Source organism: Heloderma suspectum, chromosome 1, assembly GCF_057233095.1.
Source record: "Heloderma suspectum isolate Gila_16-S chromosome 1, 16-S_ref, whole genome shotgun sequence".
In the NCBI taxonomy this organism is placed as follows: domain Eukaryota; kingdom Metazoa; phylum Chordata; class Lepidosauria; order Squamata; family Helodermatidae; genus Heloderma; species Heloderma suspectum.
In genome coordinates, this window is record NC_139458.1 from 154,322,424 (window position 1) to 154,346,092 (window position 23,669).

The 23,669-nt window shown below is 41.3% G+C and overlaps 1 protein-coding gene across 4 annotated transcripts in view; it reads right to left on the reverse strand.

Annotated features, from left to right (window-relative positions):
• MYLK (myosin light chain kinase) overlaps nt 1–23,669 on the reverse strand; it is a 274,020-nt gene that overhangs the window by 12,477 nt on the left and 237,874 nt on the right. For all 4 annotated transcript variants that reach the window (XM_084807373.1, XM_084807386.1, XM_084807368.1 and 1 more), the window contains 5 exons: nt 20,102–20,140; nt 19,926–20,019; nt 17,431–17,634; nt 10,699–10,916; nt 7,802–7,925 (listed from right to left, as the gene is read on the reverse strand). In XM_084807373.1, the coding sequence (XP_084663499.1) occupies nt 7,802–7,925; nt 10,699–10,916; nt 17,431–17,634; nt 19,926–20,019; nt 20,102–20,140 (679 nt within the window). The remainder of the gene's footprint in view (nt 1–7,801; nt 7,926–10,698; nt 10,917–17,430; nt 17,635–19,925; nt 20,020–20,101; nt 20,141–23,669) is intronic.

Sequence of the window (23,669 nt, forward strand, 5' to 3'; positions counted from 1 at the left end):
TAACATAGCATAAGCATATTTCATGCAAATGGCTATCCTCTTTTTTGGAGAGGCATAAAATGGCCAGCTACCCTAAGATCAACACTGGTTCAATGTCTTATGATGATACAAACCTGATTAAATGCCTGTCTATAATTGATACAAAATGGAGTTGCTATGCAGATGTCAAGGAGTATGGAATACAAAACTGGTTCAACAATACATTTTAGTGGGCCATTTATGTTGGTAAGAGAAGGATACATGCTCTTGAGTTACACAAAAAATATGTTAGGCAGGATGGAAAAAAATAGAAACATTCTTTCTCAGTTCATCTATGTAGGGCTGTCACTAATGCTACTATATGCCTTTGAAGCAAAGAGTATACTATTATTAACTGTTCGTAGAAGTGTTTAAAATTGGTTACATGCTGTAAAATGCAAAGTTATAACAGATCCTGCCCAGCAAGCTTGCTATCTAAAGTAATCACACATCTCATGTCTCAACCCTGAAAAATGAAACAGGTTAAATTAGAACTGAAGGTGAGGTAACTGGAAAACAGTCATTCTATAGAAAGATTTATTTTATTACGTTTCTGTACCACCCAATAGCCAAAGCTCTTGGGTTTGATATTTTCTCTCCAATATCTGAATTACGTTTGGTTGGAATGCAGAAAAAGGCCTTTTCCGTGACTGTGCCCAGGCTTCCAAACTCCCAGCCACAATAACTGTCCCATCACATAAGACACAAAGAGAGAGCTTTTTAAAAAAATGCCTTGAAAATAGTTCTAGGGAAAGCAATGTTCTATGAGTACTTTAAAAAAAAATGGGAAGGGGAGGAACAGGGAGTGCAAGAAGGGAGATAGCAGGCATGCTTAATGAAGTTTATCTCTAGAATGTCTCCATCTTCATCACAGAACTTCCTGACCCAGTTCTCTGATCTCAGTTTTATTTTATAGCCATGTAAAGTAATAATGGAGCAATATTTTGACAATTTCTGCAACGCTAAAATGAAAGTGACAAAGAAGAGCAGCATCTGCTACGGAGACAGTAATTTGGAGTTGAAGCTAAGCAGTTACTATTGCAACTAACATTGAATTGTTTACTAGAAAGATTTTTCCAGCTACTTAGGCCAGGCATCTTCTTGGCAAGGCAACCTTTGGCACAGTTTAGAGGCCTCTTACAGCTTCCATTTTTAGAGGGACAGAACAAAGCTATTTTCCCTTTCAACAATGCTGGGCTGAAATCCAGATGCAATCACATACCATCAGGAGGAAAGGGCACGGTAGGCCAAATTACTCTCATCTGCACCACCTAAGGATCCTCAGTGCCTCCAAGATGGCTCTCTAAGAGACACAGGACCTATCTAGAGGGCATCTTCCCATGCTTCCAGCTTAGCACACTATGTAGTGCACAACCAAGAGTGTGGAAAGCATCCAGGGAAAGGCAGGACAGGGGTGGGCAACATGCACCTGCTGCCCATCAAAACCAGGTGGAAAGGTGTTTGTGTTTTAAAAATGCATCTGTAGCAGCTATGGAGCACCCAAAGGATCAAAACTAGTTTGTTTTCGAGCTAAATTTGACTGTTTTAGTGCACCACAGTCATCACAGAGTGTCCAAAAGGACAAACTTCACTAATTTTGACCCTTTGAGTGCTCTGAAGCTACTACAGATGACGTTTTAAAATAAGTATTTTATTTGCTTTGTCCATGGGGGTTGCCAGGGAGGGCAAAACTGGCCCCCAGAACTCCCACAATTGCCCACCCTTGCCTTACGCCAATCCTCACTCATAGCAAGAAGTCTGCAGTGCAAAATATGTTTCCTGTGTCGGTTATTGATGTGTATAGACACACACAGGCTCAGAGTAAACTGAAATATTCTACTCATCTAAAATGTGAAGACTGGAAGCAATCAGAGACTACCTTTAAATACCAAAATTAGAGCTGACGTGTGTCTGTCTTAGTCTACCATGTGAAGCAAAACATTTATAATGGATACACTCCAGCAAAGGAGATCGTTACCTTGTCGTGGTGCTGGAGTTTGAGCACTTCAGTGATGCCACGAGCTAAACCATGAAGGGACACCCAAGACAGGAAGGTCATGGCAGAGAGGTCAGACTAAATACGATCCCTGGGGAAGGTAACGGCAACCCACCCCAGGATTGAAACTAAATGGATCAGTGCAACCAGAAATATGTCGGTATACCATCAGAAGATGGGACTCCCAGATCGGAAGATGGTCAAAATGCTACTGGGGAGCAACAGAGGATAAGTTCAACTAGCCCCAGATGCGATGACGCAGCTAGTTCAACGCCGAAAGGACGGCTGCAGCCGATGGTGCTGGTGGTGAACGACAAATCCAATGTTCTAAAGATCAACACACCATAGGAACCTGGAATGTAAGATCTATGAGCCAGGGCAAATTGGATGTGGTTATTGGGGAGATGTCAAGATTAAATATAGACATTTTGGATGTCAGTGAACTGAAATGGACTGGAATGGGCCACTTCACATCAGATGACCACCAGATCTACTACTGTGGACAAGAGGACCACAGAAGAAATGGAGTAGCCTTCATAATTAATAATAAAGTGGCTAAAGCAGTGCTTGGATACAATCCAAAAAATGACAGAATGATCTCAGTTTGAATTCAGGGTAAGCCATTTAACATCACAGTGATCCAAATATACGTCCCAACCACAGATGTTGAAGAAGCAGAAGTAGATCAGTTCCATGAGGATCTGCAGCACCTACTGGATAGTACGCCAAAAAGAGATGTTATTTTCATTACAGGAGACTGGAATGCTAAGGTGGGTAGTCAAACGACACCTGGAATTACAGGCAAGCATGGTCTAGGAGAACAAATTGAAGCAGGACATAGGCTGATAGAATTTTGTCAAGACAACTCACTGTGCATAACAAACACTCTCTTCCAACAACCTAAAAGACGACTTTATACATGGACTTCACCAGACGGTCGACACCAAAATCAGATTGACTACATCCTTTGTAGCCAAGGGGGGCAGACATCTATACAGTCGGTAAAAACAAGACCTGGAGCTGACAGTAGTTCAGATCACAAACTTCTTATTGCACAATTTAGAATCAGACTAAAGAGAATAGGGAAGACCCACAGAGCAGTTAGATATGAGCTCACTAATATTCCTAATGAATATTCATTAGGTGAAGAATAGATTTAAGGGACCAGATTTAGTAGATAGGGTCCCAGAAGAACTATGGACAGAAGTTCGCAACTTTGTTCAGGAGGTGGCAACAAAAAACGTCCCAAAGAAAAAGAAAACCAAGAAGGCAAAATGGCTGTCTGCTGAGACACTGGAAGTAGCCCAAGAAAGAAGGAAAGCAAAAGGCAACAGTGAAACGGGGAGATATGCCCAATTAAATGCAACATTCCAGAGGTTAGCCAGAAGAGATAAGGAATTATTTTTAAACAAGCAATGTGCAGAAGCGGAAGAAGATAATAGAATAGGAAGAACAAGAAAATTAGAAACATCGGAGGTAAATTCCAGGCAAAAATGGGTGTGATCAAAAACAAAGATGGCAAGGACCTAACAGAAGCAGAAGAGATCAAGAAAAGGTGGCAAAAATATACTGAGGATCTGTATAGGAAGGATGATAATATCGGGGATAGATTTGACGGTGTGGTCAGTGAGTTAGAGCCAGACATCCTGAAGAGTGAGGTTGAATGGGCCTTAAGAAGCATTGCTAATAACAAGGCAGCAGGAGATGACGGTATCCCAGTTGAACTGTTTAAAATCTTGCAAGATGATGCTGTCAAGGTGATGCATGCCATATGCCAGCAAATTTGGAAAACACAAGAATGGCCAGCAGATTGGAAAAAATCAACCTATATCCCCATACCAAAAAAGGGAAGCACCAAAGAAGGTTCAAACTATCCAACAGTGGCATGGATTTCACATGCCAGTAAGGTAATGCTCCAGATCTTGCAAGGTAGACTCCAGCAATTCAGGGAACGAGAATTGCCAGATGTACAAGCTGGGTTTAGAAGAGGCAGAGGAACTAGAGACCAAATTGCCAATATCTGCTGGATAATGGAGAAAGCCAGGGAGTTTCAGAAAAACATCTATTTCTGTTTTATTGACTATTCTAAAGCCTTTGGCTGTGTGGATCATAACAAATTGTGGCAAGTTTTTGGTGGTATGGGGATACCAAATCATCTTGTCTGCCTCCTGAGGAATCTGTATAACGACCAAGTAGCAACGGTAAGAACAGACCACGGAAAAAGGGACTGGTTTAAGATTGGGAAAGGAGTACGGCAGGGTTGTATACTCTCACCCTACCTATTCAACCTGTACGCAGAACACATCATGCGACATGCTGGGCTTGATGAGTCCAAGGCTGGAGTTAAAATCGCTGGAAGAAACATTAACAATCTCAGATATGCAGATGATACCACTTTGCTGGCTGAAAGCGAGGAAGAGCTGAGGAACCTTAGGACGAAGGTGAAAGAAGAAAGTATAAAAGCTGGGTTGCAGTTAAATCTAAAAAAAAAAACAAGATTATGGCAACCAGCTTGATTGATAACTGGCAAATAGAGGGAGAAAACGTGGAGTCAGTGACAGACTTTGTCTCTCTAGGCTCAAAGATTACTGCAGATGCTGACTGCAGCCAGGAAATCAGAAGACGTTTACTTCTTGGGAGGACAGCAATGACAAATCTTGATAAAATAGTGAAGAGCAGAGACATCACACTGACAACAAAGGTCCACATAGTTAAAGCAATGGTATTCCCTGTAGTAACCTATGGCTGCGAGAGCTGGACCATAAGGAAGGCTGAGTGAAGGAAGATAGATGTTTTTGAACTGTGGTGTTGGAGGAAAATTCTGAGACTGCCTAGGACTGAAAGAAGAGTCCAGTCATACTCCAGGAAATCAAGCCAGACTGCTCACTTGAGGGGATGATATTAAAGGCAAAACTGAAGTACTTCGGCCACATAATGAGAAGACAGGATAGCCTGGAGAAGATGCTGATGCTAGGGAAAGTGGAAGGCAAAAGGAAGAGGGTCCAACCAAGGGCAAGGTGGATGGATGATATTCTGGAGGCGACGGACTTGACCTTCGGGGAGCTGGTGGTGGCGACGGCCGACAGGAAGCTCTGGCATGGGCTGGTCCATGAAGTCACGAAGAGTCGGAAGCAACTGAGTGAATAAACAACAACTACAGGAAAAGCCCCCATAAAACCTTTTTCAGTGGGTACGGTGTAATAATATCCCTTACCTTCTATACAGCTACACTAATCTGTGGAAAACAAGTGATGCACATATTTGAACTGAGCTGATATTCAGCTTTGGATCCCGCCCCAATTGCAAAAATCAAAGAGATCTCCCTTATGAATTTGTTTCTAGATGTTTCACAGTGCTCTGTCCTTGGGATATGAAGTCCTTCTGAGCATCAGTTTCACCACTGGAAATGCTGCTTCTCTTCTCATATGCAAATAATGGTTCCACTAATCACACATCTTGATCGAGATGTGGTTTTCTGCATATTCAACCCAGAGGGGCTTTCCAGGTTACAATTGCATATAAACAGTCCCTAAAAATCTCTCAAAGTAGAGCCCAAATGGTGCCTTCCCTTACTAGGGCCAACACTTTAAAAAGACTACACTGTTCAATCACCAATTCCTGCCTTTGTCTATGCCCACTGACAGTGCTGCCTAAAGCAGGTTGCTTCATCCTGCTATATGGCAGGGCTGGCTCCAAGTGGGGGAAAGGTAGAAAGACATGGAATTCAGTACCACAAGATGTAATGGCCACCAACTTGAATGGCTTTCAAAGGGGGTTAGACAAATTCCTGGAGGAAAAGGCTATCAGTGGCTACTACTCATGATGGCTATACGTTACATCCGATATCAAAGGCAGTATGCCTCTGTGTCAGTTGCTCAGGCTTTCCATTACTGGAAGTATTCAAGTAGAGACTAGACATCCATCTGTCAGGGATGCTTTAAACTGGATTTCTGCATTGAGTAGGGGGTTGGACCTTAAGGCCTAAATGGCCCTTTTCAACTCTATGCTTCTATTAACGCAAGTGAGAGGGTGGTGTTTTACTCATGTCCTGCTTGTGAGCTTTCCATGGGCATCTGGTTGGCCACTGTGGGAACAGGATGCAGGACTAGATGGGCCTTTGATCTGATCCAGCAGGGTTGTTCTTATGTTCTTAGATTTCAGAGTTCAACTCCTTTAAAAGTATATCGCCTATCATGCAAAAGAGTGTAGTCAAAAGGGCATTTAAGCCAATGTAATAAAAAACCCCGGGAGTTAGAAAACCAAATAAGAGTAATACTTTAATAAAGAGGTTAATAATAACAACAACAACCTATTATAAAATAGGGTACACTCCATTACATCACTAATGAATATTGCTGAGGTTTTACTTGGCATTTACAATCGTCATAAAGAGACAATGCTAATGCAAAGCCAAGAAAGAATAGCCACAGAGGACAAATAAATAATATACTAATTGAGACCCAATAGAAAGATACATAGAAAATGCATGGGAGAAAATCCAAAACACATCTAATAATGAAGGAACTAGGAATAAACTGCTTACATGGAAGCTTACAAAGGAATTGGAACATACAGCTGCAAGAGCAATTTTTTAAAGAGCATTGCTAAGCATTATTCTGCAATAGCCTTCCATATTGATTGGTTGGTTGATTGGTTCATTCATTCATATTTCACATCTTCAGCCCGAAAACGCTCCTTGGAGCATCTTAACGGCATATATAAAAACATCAAGTCATGCAAAGGTACTTAAACAATAAATCTGACAGCAACAGTACCAGAAAGAAAGGAAAAACAGCAAACACCACCATAAACAAAAAAATATCAGAGACCAGAACCAATATCAGAAACAGCATATGAAAATAAGCTTGTTTTAACTTGTCATCTAAATGCACAAAGTGAGAGCACTTTTTTTTTAATGGAAAGGGGGGAAATCTGCATTCTCTATCAGAAAATGGGGAAATATGCAACGAAATACAAATAGGGACACTGAAAACATATGAGAAAATAAAAACAGCATTCCAATAATAAAATATTAACAGAACATTTTAAAAGGCTATACAATAGAGGGGCATAGATGAAAATATAAGCTGCAGCATTAATGAAGAGGCTATGAAAATTTGAAAATCTGTGGTGATATAATGCTTACAGGCAAATATGCTAACATACTTAGGCCACTTGCTTGCAGATACAGATATAGCAGAGAACAAAAACAAATCAAAAAACAAATTCATTCTACAGAAATAACTTAAAAGTTCTACATTTTGCTCGATGAATCAGGAAAGACACTAATCTACATGAGAAGAGACAATGGACAAAATAATTTGGCTTTATGGATTTTTAGTGACTTTTATCACCTTGCAATATATTATTTTAAAACTCATAATGAACCAGTGAAACAAATGAATTCTAGGAAGTTAGTATGGAAGTTACTATCCATATTAATGGATATTTTGGAGGAATAAGTTGAAGTACTATGACTAGAATAAGGGAATATACAACATCCTTTGGTTCATAAATAGGGCACTAACATGTCAATGGGTCCATGATCCAAATAAGTGAGTTTATATATTCTGGGGCATTTAAAAAAAAAAAAGTGGATTTGAAGGAAGAGCAGGGCTGTTTGGGGGAAAACCTCCAAAACAAATAGCCTTTCTAGATATGCCCAAATCTCTTGCAGCATATAAGGAAGTTCTGGAATGTAAGCAAGGAACATATATATGAAATCAATATGCTTTGCATCAGTGGGATTTGAGAAACATTTATGATTTAGCTCAGCAGATTACTTACAAAATGTAGCAGATAACTCCTATGCTCCACATGTCTGTAGCATACCCAATAGGCTCATAGTTTATAACTTCTGGAGCCACGAACTCTGGTGTCCCAAAGAGGACCTTCAAAGAACCTGCATTTTCTGTGAAACAAATCAGGGGGGAAATGCTGAACGTATGGCATGGAAAACAATGCTCCCTATTTTTCATCTCTAGTGACACCTCCTTCCCTGGACTTGCCCTGTAAAGGTCCTTGCAAGCCATTTTCTTCAAAACATTTGGAGGTAAATTATGTTGAGAGGCTGTTAATTTGTCCAAGGAAGCTCAATGAATGACAAAAGTCAAGCAGGGATTTGAATCTTGGTTCCCCTTGTCCAAAACTCAACTCACTAGCCCCTACACTCTTTTGCTTCTCAACAGTTTAGGTGGGGAATTGAAACAACAATAGGATCATAGGTTTTTTGGTTTTTAAAAGATAATGGGATTGGAACCCAGGCTTCATACTATACAAACAACTTCCAGTCCACTTGATGCAGAGAGAATTAACAAATCCACTCCCTGAGTGCTGGGAGGGAGAGGGGGCGGGGGAGAGGTGTCTATGTGCATACATGTGTATAGCAAGGGTGGGAAACGTGTAGACCACCAAATGTTGTTGAACTACATCTCCCATCATCCCTGACCACTGCAGCTCATGGGAGTTGGAGTTCAACGACATCTGAAGGGTCACAGGTTCCCCATCCCTGGTGCAGGGTTAAAGCCAACAATCTAAAATCTAAAATTGGTCATGTGGCCCTTATACTAAGAAGTATTTCCAATTCCTAAGAATGTTAAGGTGAGCTCTGCTGGGTCAGGCCTAAGGTTCACCTGGCCCAGGATCATGTTTCTCATGTAACCAGGCAGATGAAGCCCACAAGCAGGAGGCTTTCTAGGGTTTGTGGATTGTGAATCAAAGCCTGAACTGCTAAAAGTTGTTTCCTCTGAACTGACCTAATATGAGGGTGTCTCTTATTTTTTCAGCCCAAAGCTTGATGGGTGATTAAAATTGGCTTATAACAGAGGCAGAGCCAAGCATTTTCATTACCATTTGCATATGGCAAAACTGCCAGAGTTTTTGGAAACTGGTCCTTTCTGCACTGTGCAGAACAAATCAGTTTCTGATTTTATTTCTTTATTTTTAAAAATGCTTTAAGAAGACGCCCCACACAAGGACAAAGCCTCACACTCCCCACATGCAAAGTTCTAAACGTACCAAAAAAGGTCAGGAAAAATACCATGCTACATCTTTGGAATTTGTTGGCAAAATAGAATAACTAATTACCTGCAGAAGTTGACCACAAAAGGATCACTAGTCTTAACTAGTTTAAATGACATCAAAGCTTGGGAGCTTAGCTGTACTAGACTTTTCTTTAAAAAAAAAAATGGTGACAATACAATTAAAAGGCAAATAAAGATTTAAGGTTGCAGAGCAAAAGCTCATGGTCCTCCTTCAGTTATCATCCTTGTGGAATGTAAGAGGAGGATAGCCTAAAAAATGTCTCTAAGGACTTGGCCCAGCAATTTCAACCTTTAACAAGTCAAATGTTATGCAGCAAAACAACAGAGTCACCAGGTACAGACAATCACAGGGGCAAAAGAAGCCATCATGCCGCATGCGCAACCACGATTTGTAATAGCGGCTGTGGTGTTGGTAAGAAGCCACCTCCACCACACATTGCACCAGTTTCTGACAACACAGCAACCCACGCTGCATTGCAGGAAATTATGCAAATCATGGTCGGGGACAGGGGAAGAAGCCACAATGGCTTCTTTCACCCCTGTGATAGTCCAAATGCAGCCAACTAGCGTTCTATTGTGTAGTGGTTAGAGTGCTGGGCTAGGATTGGTTCAAGTCCCCACTCAACCAAAAAGTTCACTGGGTGACCCTGAGACAGAGACCAGCTTAACCTACTTCAGCTCTTTCAGCTTAACCTACTTCACAGGGTTGCAGTGAGGATAAAACAGTGTGGGTGGGACAGGAGTAATATAGGTTTCTATTAATGGCTATTTCCCCCTTCATGTTGTGTGTACTACGCAAAACCTCAGGTGCAATTTTGCTGAGATTCCAAGTGAGGCACTTCTATTTAGGGATAGACAGGTCAGTCTATCTCTGGTCTGTGTCAGTTTCACATGCATTCATTCCTTTTCATCCAGTTTCTGCATCATTATGCAATTTTTAAAAATATCTGCACAAAAATCAGTACATAAATATATACTTAAATATTTTGAATGTATTTTCTCACAAAATATGCTTTTATAAACATATTTACCTAAATGTATGCATTTCTGGACATACTTTATCCTAAAATACAGATTTGACACACATTTTGGCACATTTTTAAAGCCGAGAATGCATCACAAGATTTGAAGAGGTGCAAAATCCAAAGGTTAAGTACACTTGATCTACACATTAGTTAGTGAATGGTGGATCAATTCAGGTCAGTTCATATCAGAATTCACACAGGATTCCTCAAGCATCCCCACCCTTGTTCCCTTAGTTGTGCTTTAAGTTCTGACCATTCCCCATACGAGCCCACTGGTCTCTTGGTCTAGTCAACAGGCTCTGTTGTTTGGACAAGTAAGGACAGAGACAGCCCAGAGTAGGACTTTCACAGTGGCTAGTCTGAAGGTTTGCACCTGCTGGATATGATCACCTGACAACTATGATCCCAAACAGAATCGGGGATGATTGTGTACATCCAAAGTGCCTATCACTGCAGACCTCTGGCAATCTTTGTAGTAAGCCCAAGCAAACCAGAATATGGGACATGCCAATTTTGAATTAAATAAAACAGGTCTGAGGACTTGCAACATCTATACATGGTAAAATACCTATGAAGTGGTTCATAGTTCTATAAAATAAGTCAAGGAGATTTTTACCTAATCTTCGTGCAAGCCCAAAGTCAATCAGCTTGATTCGTGTACCAGTCTTGTTGACACACATAATATTTTCAGGCTTCAGATCCAAATGAACAATGCCCTGCTTGTGAACGTACTGTACACCTTCTGAGATCTGTTTCATGTATTTAATGCACTCCCTTTCTGTTAGTTCAAAGTCCTCATCGATGATTCTCTCAAACAGCTCCCCTCCAGAAACACTAAAGCAAAAATCAAGAGTGTTTTTTTAGAATTTTAAATGGGTGAACAGATTGTTTTGTAAAATGCACTGTATATATGAAGAAAGGCTGGACATGCTAAGATTATGAAGTATTCTAGAGACCAAAGTCAAAGGGTTGGGGTGGGATACTTTAATGGAGTGCTTTAATGCGCACACATTCCTCAGCCCCAGTATTCATCCAGTCCTCTCCCCTACCCTCAACCACATTGCATTTACCTGGTCCTTATCCCAGGAACTCAGCATGTTGCAAGAGATCTCAGCTTCTCTCCCAATTCCTTTTGCATCACCATTTCAAAAATAATGCTACAGGTACTACAAAGGGGTCTCCATGCAACTCTGGGGCCTAAAACTTGTTCAACCAAGCTGCCCTCTGATGCAGCAGCCATGATTTCCCCCTTTTCTCTCTCCTACCACCAGTTTCCTGAACTATTATTAAGCTATTCCAGGGTTAGCAACTTGTGGCCCCTTAGATGTTGTTGGGCTGCAACTCTCCTCACCATTGACTCTGCTGGCTAGGGGTGATGGAAGCTGCAGGCCAACTTCTGGAGGACCACATGTTGTTCACCCCTGAGCAATTTCTTGCCAAAATATTTTACAGAACTTCAAGTATTTTAAACAAAAGAAAAACAAATCAAGCAAATTATATCATTTATATAAACATGCACATGTTCTGTTTCCTTGACATGGAAACTGGATTCTATTTGGTAGGTTTGTCATTTCCTTTATGCACAAAATATGCTCATGCATGACCATTCTCATCAGACCAAAAAGATTACTCTGTCTGAGACTATGGGCTTCTCCACGAAGGGGCTTTTTATCCTGCGATTTTACCAGGGATTCTGCTACTGGATTCTTTGTGGGATTAAGATTGGCCCTTTACATGAGCTTCCCTTTCCCTGCCCCCTCCTTTATTCCCTTTATCTGCAAGTTCTATATATTTCATTATACAGCCACTAGATGATGCTGTTGTTATAGTGCCACTTCCTCTTTACACAGACAAATTCAAACCAATTCAAACGGCTTCTTTTTATTAGCTCATTATTTCCATTTCAAATTAAGCTGCGGAAATGGTCGGAAACTACAGGAAAGGCACCAGAGGTCATGTAAAGTACCCACAAACTTCCATGAGTAACCAATCTCAATGGCAGGATAAAAGCCCCATGTGGAGAAGCCCCAGTGATTACAACCTTTTTCAACTGTAAATTTCCTTATAGTAAGACAAAAAGATGCTTCCCATTTGGCAGAGTAAGGCAGTCCCAATACTACGAGAGCAATCCTATGGACCCTAAGACAGCATCTGGGGGGCCAGACATAACTGGTTAAAGGAAAATTCTATAAAAGCATCCTAGTAACACATAAGAGAGCTCCCACTCCTAACATAATAAAGAAGGGGGTTCCCCATTAGGGGATGTAAAGGAAAATTCATAATGGATTTGGGCTTGTAAAAAAAAAAATGCAATTCCATGGGAATAACTTTAACATCAGAACAAAACTTGGGATATTCAGGCCTGGGCCAAACAGATAGGGCTGAATGCTGGCTTGAAATAATGGTTGAAATCACTAGGGTTGCCAGAAAGCCAGAGAAAAGCCATATACCTTTAAATTGGGTATAATTTAAAATAAATTTTCAAATCTTATGAATAATCATTTTAGCAGATTGGTTATCAATTACGCTTGCATGAATTTGCATATTTCTAATGCAAAAAGTATGCTGTCTTTGGGTTTAGATGAGTTGTAGCATCATCTTAGATGAGGCATTCCGACATATGAGAGAGAAAAAAGGGGAAATCCCTCTAAACATGGTGCTTGGCATCTGCAGTTTTTATAAACATTTATTAAAAATAATTTATTTAGAAAAATTAGAAGTACATGAAGATTCTTTGGCTTTGGACCTGACCTAAAATAACAGGGCATGAGGACTTACCATAGGCTGTTTATTATCTACATGTACTTTATTCTAATTGCTTTTTGAATTTGAAAAGATTCAGGCGGCAGAAGAAATTAAGATTATACAATGATGTATGCTGTCCAACATATTTTGTACATTTCCCCTATTTTCCATTAGCACTGCCAGTTCCCGATTCCCAACTAAGGAGGACTGCTTTTTATATATATAATTTATTTTACCCACTATCATCAACTTGGTCACATTTTAAATCTAAAAATAAAAGAGCAGTCTTATTCAAGCAAAAGAGATACATAACAAGGGCTTCATCATGCCAGTATGGCTGTGTTTAGGGATGTCAGAGAAGTCCGCCACAGATCTCGGTGAAGCCGAATGCCAGTGCATTCGGCCCCCCGAAATCTGTGGCGGAACAAAACCCCCTGCCCCACCCCCACCCCACGAAAGGCGTGCGAAATGGAGCACTTACCTGCTGCCATCCGTGCTGACTTGCGAATGGAGGCCGCATGTGCGGCCGCCATTCGCTTCCTCATTATAGCCGTGATAGGCTACGTAAATAATTACGTAGCCTATCACGGCTAACGCAGGGACGCCATTTGCGTCCCTGTAGAGGCCGTGATAGGCTACATAAGTATTTACATAGCCTATCACAGCAAAAAAAACCCAAAACACAGCGGACGCAAATGGCGGTGGCTACGGCGGCCGCCATTTGCGTTCTCTTCTTTTTCGCTGTTTTAGCCTACATAAATATTTATGTAGGCTAAAACGGCAGAAAAAAAGGGAACGCAAATGGCGTCCGCTGTGGGTTTTTTTTGCCGTAATAGGCTACGTAAATGTTTACGTATCCTATCACAGCAAAATACAGGGACGCAAATGACGGTGGCTACAGCAGCCGCCATTTGCATCCCTGCAGGCTGTCCAGTGGCCGGATGTCTGGCTGCAGGCGGCCCCGGCTGGCGGTTCTGCAGAATCTCCGCGGAGTGGAGCCAGCCGGAGAGAATTTCGGGGGGAGGGACGGAGCGCCTCCCCCCCACCACGAATGTAACCCTTCGAAAAGGTAAGTGACTTTCGTACATCCCTAGCTGTGTTTTTCATGTATTCTGCAGATGTAGCAGACCGGGAGCAGGGGAAGCTGTGCATCCATTTGCTCAGAGTTATCTTAACATTTTGCTCCGGTGATCAAGGCAGCAATGGCATCCATTCCTCCCCTTGTTCATAGGGTAAAATAGAAAGCGGCAGTGGCTCCTTCTGGTCTAAAATTTTAGAGAATGAGCTAGGATTTTTTCCCCCAGCTGCTAGTACAAAGGTGATCACATGAGAAACATGTGAATAATAAGTTATGCAACTTAACTAGGCTGTAACACAAATACTATAATCTAAATGTACATGAATAGTGCAAGTTCTTAACTTCCTGTTTGAATCAGCAGGTGGTCCATGCCACATTGGAAATAGCTTTTGATGCCCTTGCTGGTAAGCAAAGACATTTTCATTCAGGCAGGCCTTTGGCCTGTAAGCTAGTCTACTGCTAGGGGGGTTAAACTGGTTATGTTCCAGCTATGTCTTTTATTGTCATGTTTTTAATCAATTTGGTTTTATCTTATCTTTTAACCAAGAATTTGTTTCAATCTGTATTTCATTGTCGTTTGCCACTTTGAGCACTATTCTTGGTGGAAAGATGGGATATACATTTGATAAATGATATATGATATTATTGAGTAAGAATGTTTTCTCTCCCTGCAAAAGAAGCATTGATTTTTCTGCCTCTTTCGCAGGGAGGGAAAGAATTTTGAATACTTCTCTCCTTGGGGAGAGGGACAGGGTTTCCACATACTTTTTTAAATATAGGAGGTGCTGAAGGATCTTCTTTCTATTTTTTTTTTTACTTTAAAAAACACCCCCATGCACTTGCAGCAGCATGAGACTCTTTAAAGAAAGGGTTTTCCAAGCCAGTAGTACTTCTTGAATTCCCATGAGATTCCACACTCTCTCATAGGCATTCAGGAAGAGCTCCTGGGCCGCAGAAGCCTCTCTGCAAAAAGTCCCAGGCTGCTCCAAGCAAGAACAAATGGGACTTTTAGAGCTTTAGAAAAACTCTAATCTTGTTTGCAGCAGGACAGAACTCTTTTCAGAGGGGCTTGCCTCCCGGTAGGAATTTCTGAATGCCTCTCTGTAGAAAGCCTCTCTGCAAAGAGCTGTGTGCTGCTGCAAGAACAGAGTTTTTCTAAAGCTCTAAAAGCCCCATTTGTTCTTGCTTTGCAGAGTGGCTTCTGTAGCCCAGGAGCGCTTCCTTAAAGCCTATGAGAAAGGGCAGGGTTGTGTGGTCTCATGGGAGCTCGGGAAGAGCTGCCAGGCTGGAGAAGCCTCTCTGTAAAGAGTCCCGGGCTGCTGGAGGTGTAGGGGGCATTTTTAAAGTAAAAAAAAAGTAGATCCCTCAGCCACCGCCTACACTTAAAAAGGTAAGCGGAAATCCTGTCCTCCTCCCCAAGGAGAAAAGTATTCAAAATTCTCACCTCCCCAGCCTCTTTTGCCAGAGGTTTCATTACACACACATGAACTGCCAAAATTGGAAGAATGGAAATATTCAGCACAGAACTTACACACACACACACACACACACACACACACAAACCCAGAGGTAAGTGACAATGTAAATAGATCAATTTAATCAGGAGTATTCACAGATAGCATGTTATATGTCTCAACAGTTTTAAGTGAAGCGAAAGGTATGAGAGCATGACTAATGGTTCTGTGACACTAGGAAATCACCTCTGACTGCTACCACTGCAGTGACATCACACTCAGCCCTGACAGCATGGTGGACAGGACCATGTATTTTCCACAAGTCAGACTCATGCTTAGCATGAGGGCTCCTAGGGCTCCTTAAGATCACAAATGGGTGTGTAAATACAAAGAAAGAATGAGCAAGCACAGGTCATGATTAGTGCATTAAAACAAGTCACAAACTAAACATTACACCTCTAGTCTTTAGTACTTGGCAAAAAGAAATGGTACAACATAATTTAAAGATGTAGTAATTGCTATGACCTTAATCTGATACATTTAAAGATGTTCAGATATGTTTTAAACAACTATTATTATTATTTTCATTTCTATACAGCCCCATAGCCGAAGCTCTCTAGGAGGTTTACAGAAGTTAAAACATTAAATACAACATAAAAAGTTTAAACACAAACAACCTATAACTAAAAACAACTTGGAATTGTCAGTCATAACTAAAGACACATCCAGGACTGATTAAAACTCATCATGATGCCTGGGAAAAGAGAGAGGTCTTAACCTGGCGCCAAAAAGTTAATAATGTTGGCGCCAGGCAGACATCATTGGGGAGCTCATTGCACAGATGGGGGGCCACCACTGAGAAGGCCCTCTCCCTCAGTGCTGCCTTCCAACGTTCCCTTGGAGGAGGCACTCGGAGGAGGACCTTAGATGCTGAATGTAGCATACAGGTAGGTTCATTTCAGGAAAGGCGTGCCATATCACGGTACCAACCTGTGTACGACTTTATAGGTTAAAACCAGCACCTTGAATTGAGCTTGGAAGCATACAGGAACCCAGTGCAAGCGGGCCAGAGTCAGTCTTATCTGTTCGGACCTTCTGGTCCCTGTTATCAATCTGGCCACTGCATTTTGCATGAGCTGCAGCTTCCAACCTGTCTTCAAAGGCAGTCCCACATAGAGCGCATTGCAGTAATCTATCTTGGAGGTTATCAGAGCATAGAAAACTGAAGCTAGGTTATCCCTGCCCAGATAGGGGCATAGCTGGGACACCAACCAAAGTTGGTAGAAGGCACTCTGTGCCACTGAGGCAACCTGAGCCTTAAGTGACAAGGATGGTTTCAGGAGGGGTCCCAAGCTACGGAGCTGCTCCTTCAGGGGGAGTGCAACCCCCTCCAGAAATGGTTGAACACCCTCCATCTGGTCAGCAGAACCACCCACCAACAGTATCTCAGTCTCATCTGGACTGAGCTTCAGTTTATTAGCCCTCATCCAGTCCATTGTCACAGCCAGGCAATTATCCCCTCCCTAAAACTTTTAGCTTTTTCTAAACACAAATTTCAGGAGGGGGGACTTGCACTAAGTGAACTTGTTACATTAATCATATTATTTAATTTTGCAACTATGTATCTACATTCTAGATAGTGGATCAGCAGTACATGAAAAAGTTGGGATACCATTTACCAGCAGTGATTATCATCCAGCATCCTGTAAGCCAATTCTGCCCTATGGACATGTGACATCAAAGACACTCATATATGATTATCCTTTTTATGTTTGCTGCTCCAGGCTGAGGCAAATGCTAAACAGAGGCAGCAAGTAGTGAGGGGACATGAGGAGACAAAAGAGAGGTCCAAAAAGAATGTGTGAGCCATCCCAAGACAAAATCCTCACACACTTATGTACTGCTTCCAGTTTGGGGAGAGTGCAATATCTGATGTACAAATGAATATGCCATTATTAACAAGAACTAAAGTAGAATTTCCCAATGTGTTAGAGAACCGGAAAGCCTTTGTAAGATTATAAAAAAATATTAACACTCTTATATTTCTTTCTTGAGTATGGTTTATACTTACAGTTCCAAGACCATGACAATGTTAGCTTTCTCTTCAAAGGCATCTACACACTGGACAAGTTTTGGATGGTGTAGACAGTTCATAATGCTGATCTCTTGCCTTATATTTTCTTTATCCTTAGCTGAATATGCTTTAAAAAATTTTCCTGCCCAAACCTTTCCAGTTTTCTTCTCAACAAGCCGGAAGACTTGTCCAAATTTCCCTCTGAAAGGTACAGAATAATTTCCATGAATATATTTCAGTGTTTAGGAGTCAGTACACAACACAGACTGAAAATGTATTGTAGAACATTGTCAGGATTGATTCTGAGTGCAGGGAGATAGTTAGCAGCTCAGATTCAGAAGAGGAGCAGCCAGAACTGGGGGAGGCATTTTCATAAGCCAGTTCAGATATGGGTAGGCGTGCTTCTCAGGTTACCAACTCCCAGATGGCCAGGCATAAAGCTTCCTCCTTGCCCCCCTCTGTGAGAAGCAGCAAGCAGGAGGAGGAGGGCATTGGGGACCGTGACCTAAGAGACGTGAAGCGGCAGTGCAGAGCTAAGAGGGAAGCGTCGGGGCGAGCTCAGACCATCGACCGGGTTAGCGATGCGTGAGAGGCTACACAGGGAAGCATCACGTGAGGGGCGGGACCTCCCTCCCTAAGTTAGCCTAGCCAGAAAGCCTCCCTTTCAAACTACGGGCAACTTTCGGTGATCCCATTTGAATCCCCTGGAGGCATTCCCTTGTAGCTAGACAGCATTCAAGGATTTGCATCTGTAATGAACCTGTGAATAATGAATTAAAGGCGTGAGACTGAAGCCTCTCTATTTGTGTGTGAGTGAGTGCTTAAGGATAGAGGGGGCCAAAGGATCTGTGATAAACATGCTTTCTGATATCATGGAATGATTAATGTGAGTCTTGGATTCAGATGCTGCGCCCAGGGGTGGGCCACCGACGACCTATGGGCCACCTGCACCCTGCCCCCCGACTGTGCCCCCTGCCCCCACCAAATTTTCTTTTAAAATCCCTTCCAAAATGGTATCCATACAGCTGCAGTGCTCCCAAATGGCCAAATTTAGCTTGGCCACTACAGAACACCCAAAAGGGTTTCATTTTGCTTAGAAACAAGCTAAATTTAACCACTGCAATAGCCATGGAGGGGTCTGCTGCCAAATTTCGGCAGGAAGCTGACAATTCTGTTATACACGGATGTATGTAACTGAAAAAATACACAACTGGACTGAATTCAGTATTATTGCTTGATAAAGGATCATGCCTCTGAGAAGGCAGGAAAGCCATATCTGATGGACAAATCTTATGATGACTTTGTTACTGCACAGCAGGCAAGCTGCATACACAGAACCCAGGACAGGCCCTTTACAACTGACCTTCACTAAGCATTACCATTATCGCTAGTATGCTTTGGGGATTACAACCACTGCCAGCAAGGAATATCTCCTACAGGCAAGGGGGAAGTTGTAATCTCATTATCCCTAAGGAATATAATGAAGCTATAAAATTACATAGTGGATAACTGCCATTCAGTCAGACTGCACGGCACAAATTCAATTGGCTTTATATATTTGTGGGGCTTGAGTTATTCTTGTCTTCACAGCAAAAATCTCTGGAACCACTTAGACGCCCTTAAAGAAAGGAAGAAGCCCATTTTCAAGGTTAGAATACAAAAGGAGCAATCAGTTAGAATACAAAAGGAGCAATACAAAAGGAGCAATCAGTGGAGGAACCAAAAAAAATATTGGGGACATAGAAACATGAAAGGTGGGCAGAAGGTGGATTAGCTTTGTCCCACGTTAGATTTTTGAAACAGAAATAATGGTATATATTTCACATTAATGCTCTCATCCTAAACATACTTCCTCTAAAGCAAGTTCTGCTGATTTTGATGGAGTTAAATTTCAACTAAGCGTGCTTAGGGCTGCAACCTTATTTTAATTTCCAGTATATGATTCTGTTATAATTTGAATGTGAAAAGTGCCTTTCCTTCAAGTAACCACAGGTTCCAGCAATGAGGTTTGAGGGGAACTATGTATGTGGGAGGTACCTACCCCAGTGCTATCTATGGTAGCCATGTAGAGAGAAAAACGATAGTTTTTACAGGTTCAAGAGCTAGTCCCTGGTAAGGAATCTAGGCAACTAGATAGGTATGAGCAGATAAGATTGGGTAAAACTAATCTATCCAGATGCCCCACCTAATGACCCAACAAAGGAGGGACCGGAAGGCCAGGGAGAACACAAACTGTGAGAACATAATAGTCTCAAAAAGAAAACCAGAAACAGGGAAACAGGTGGGGAAACAGGAAACTGGAAAGCCACACTGGCAATGGACAAATCCTAAACTGAGTTTAACAAAGGCAAGCTGACTAGATAAAGCATCCAGGAGGCTAAGATCCAAGAGAAACCTAAAGGATATTTGACCTCTTGCCAATATGGTGGTATTCCATCAAGACTTCTCAGCAATCTAATTACAGAATGGACAAAACATATTGTTACACTTACGATCCCAATCTTTCTTCAACATTGTAGAAATCTGAAACTTTTTGTTCTGTATTGATAGTCACTGTCCGATAGTCAACTTCCGTTTCTTTCTCTTCTAGATGTTGACAGGAAGAACAACCAATTACAAAAGAACCACAAGCTAAAAACACAACATGGTGAAAAAGCACATTTCTTACCATCATCCGACCCTTCCGCTTCTTCTTCTTCTTTAGGGCCTATAAATAAATATAAAAACATATCTATATATCTATAATGAATTCCTTCTTATATCATCTTTTTCCCTTTTAAGAATAAGTTATATGTCCTGTGGTGGCCCCTTTCCAGACTGTTGTTATATTTATCGAACTCATTCCAGAGATGTGCTTGAAGCTTGAAGATGCACATATGTTGTCAAATGACATTACTGTGCTTTGTGAACTGCCTGATGACCAATATAGGTGGCTCATGAAAGCACTTATGGTTACCTAGAGATTTGTATTGCAGCACTAAGGACACATTCCTGCCACTGATCATCCAATGGACTGAGGACCTCTTTTCCCTTTCTATAATCGAATGTGGGCCTATCATCAGCAACACTGTATGGACACTTATTTGGACTGATTATACAGATTTATGTGCTGGACTTTTTCTCTTTTCTATGAAGAGGTACCCCATACATTGACATTCAATATGAGCTGTCATTAACATTTACTTCTCCTTCAAACTCTAAGCCCCTCCCTCCTCCTTCCCCCATCCTTCTCTTCTTTACTGTTTGCACTTTCAGTTGTTTAACCATAAATTAAAATAAAGAAATAACTATAAATACGTATTTTTAAAGGAATAAAAGTTACATTCTGTTCCATATGCATGTTCCTCCTCTCCAGGCAGGGGCACTTTGCGGCAATGTGACTAGAGAATCTCAGTAGGTCATTCACATTATTGGATTTTCTCTATTTTTAACTTCCTTTTCATACTTTATTATCGTTGTTGTTAATTAATTAATTTATATCCCACCTTTCTTCCATCATGAAACTCAAGGTGGCTACATGTGATTCCAAGGTGGTCTTCCCTCCAAGCACTGGCAGACCTAGACCTGCTTACATTCAGCCAGGTGCCTGCCTCATGTGCCTTCAGACCATGCCCTGGGCCCTTACAGTCTCCCTTTCGGCTCTTTAGTAGAAAGCTTTGACATTAAATTTGCTGTAAACATTTTTGTATGTGGCAGTTTCTGTTAAATCAATCTGCAGTTACATCTGGCATCTTATCAACTCCTATCAGACTTTTACATCTCCAAGTGACAGCATCTTTGAGGAGGAAAGAACTCAGTGATAGAGTTCTTGCTTTGCATGTGGGTGGTCCCAGATTCAATCCCTGGTTTCTCCAGTTAGAAGGATCAGGTGGCAGGTGATGCTCTCTGCTTGAGACTGTGGACAGCTGCTGCCAGTCAGAGCAGGCAATAGCGGGATCAATGGAGCAGTGGTTTGACAGGGGATAAGGCAGCTTCTTATGATACCCACACCTAGAAAAGCTGGTTCTAATTCTTCATGAGTGTTACTGGTGAAGCACCTGGCAGTACTTGCTAAGGATGGGCCTACATAACTTTGGCTTAATTTTTGCCATGTAGAGGCCACTTCAAACATCTCATAGCGGCTGCTTCACACGGCAGCTATAATATGCCGAGTAGTTCTCCATAATAGGTAACTCCCATTATGCTGTCAAGTCTTCATGCCACCGTTAGACATATCTGGTTAGGAATGGGTGGAGCTGTCAATGTCATTCTTGATGAGGTAGTTGGTTTTTTGAAGTCAAGCTTGTTCCATCCCACCCCCACACAAACTTGGTTAAAAAAAAAAAAGCCACATGGAAATTCATATGCAATTTTTGTAATGTACGTATTAATGTAAACATTTTTGTGTGTATTTTTAAACATATGCACTTTTGGATGCACGTACCCATTGAATAAAATGTTTGTGTGCATTTTGGGAATGTGTGCATTTTCCAAATGTGTGCATGTTGTTGAACATATTTTCAATATGTTCTGCTTTGCATAACGTATCATAAGCTCAGAAATATACAGATTTCTAACAGCAAACTGCAATTGGGTTTGCATTCTGATCTGGGAGGTGTGAATTCGGTAAATCGTTTTTTTAAAAAACCTTGAGAGTGAATTTCTCACACATCTCTATCTCTAGTAGTAGTTGCCGTGACATAGCTGGCAGTAGTATGGCAAGTCTCTGCCCAACAGGGATGGATCCACATGCTGAGCCACTCTACATATTACAGCTGCCGTGTGGAACAGCCATTCCACAAGGCCATTTATAGCCATTTCCAAATGGTGTCCATATGTAGGTCAGTTTTAAGATGGCAACTGGACAACAGAAGCATGAAGAAACTTGCTGTAGGTTTCTATGGCAGGAATCAGCATCATAGATGGGCATATTTTGATGCGCAAATAAAATAGAATTGTGAATTTTTAAGGGGTTAAAAGACCATCTTGTCTGACTTCTGTGTTGAGTAAAGAAACACCATCCACATCCGAATAAATTCTTAAATACCAGCTGAAGATTTCAAACATTACAGATTGCAATCAAGCAAAAATGTAATGCTTAATCAGCAAAGAGCTGCTGGACCCAAACTTCAGAAATGCCTGAGGGACCTGTGCAGGACCAAAAAGCAAGCTTAATATATTCATTTTCATTATAAATATATTTCATTTTGTAAATACGGCCCACTGTAAACTACAACATTTGGGAGAATTAAGCAAGCCCAAAAGATATTCTTCCTTCAGTGACAGAAAGGGGGCACTGCAGCACAGGAACACTGTCTTCGCAGGCAGTTCTATCCAAACAGCTGGCACTTTCCGGCTCTTCTGCTACCATCTTTCATGGATGGAACATAAAAGTTATTTTAATTATACATAACAAAGAAGCATTTTGATCTTCAGTGAGATGTCCTGCCAGTGAAATCCTCAATTAACAAAATCTGGATGAACCCCATGAGAATGTAGGAGCTGACATTAATATCAAATAACTCTGAACTACTGCAATGTTATTTTACACTTAAGACAATAAATATTATGAACCCTTTGTGGTTAGTGCTGGAGTCAGTTAAACCTACAAAGTACTACGTATAAAATGTACTTAAAAAGAGGAACAGGGAATTGGAACACATAATTCATTCCCTATGGACTGAACGTAATGGACACCTTACTCTCTTTTTAAAAAGCAACAATAGAGGCTAGACTTTTCACTGTTATCCAAGGCGGTTAAGAATAACTCTATAAGACTAGCAGCAAGAAGTTCACAAGGCCCCTTTTACATCTTGCTTGGAATATATGAGTGTCAGGATATGATTTATAGTATTTCTGCTCTAATCATTTAGAGAATTTGTAAGGATGAATAAGAAACAATATGGCAATATATAGAGAACTGATTGATTAATTTAATTTGTACCCTGCCTTTCTACCAAGAAAAATGGCACTCAAGGAGGCTTACAATCATAAATAAAAATTAAGACAATAATAAAACCAATTCATTAAAACACAATTGAAAACATAGCAATAACAATAAAAACAGCATCCAACCCAACAGACCTGATTGCACACCAATGGCCTGCTTGAATAAAAAGGTCTTTTCCTGCCAGCAGAAGGACAGCAGAGAAGGAGCAAGCCTAGCCTCCCTTGGGATGGAGTTCCACAGGCTAGGAGCAGCCACTGAGAAGGCCCTCTTTTGCGTTGCAATCTCAAAAGAAAGGCCTCTCCTGAAG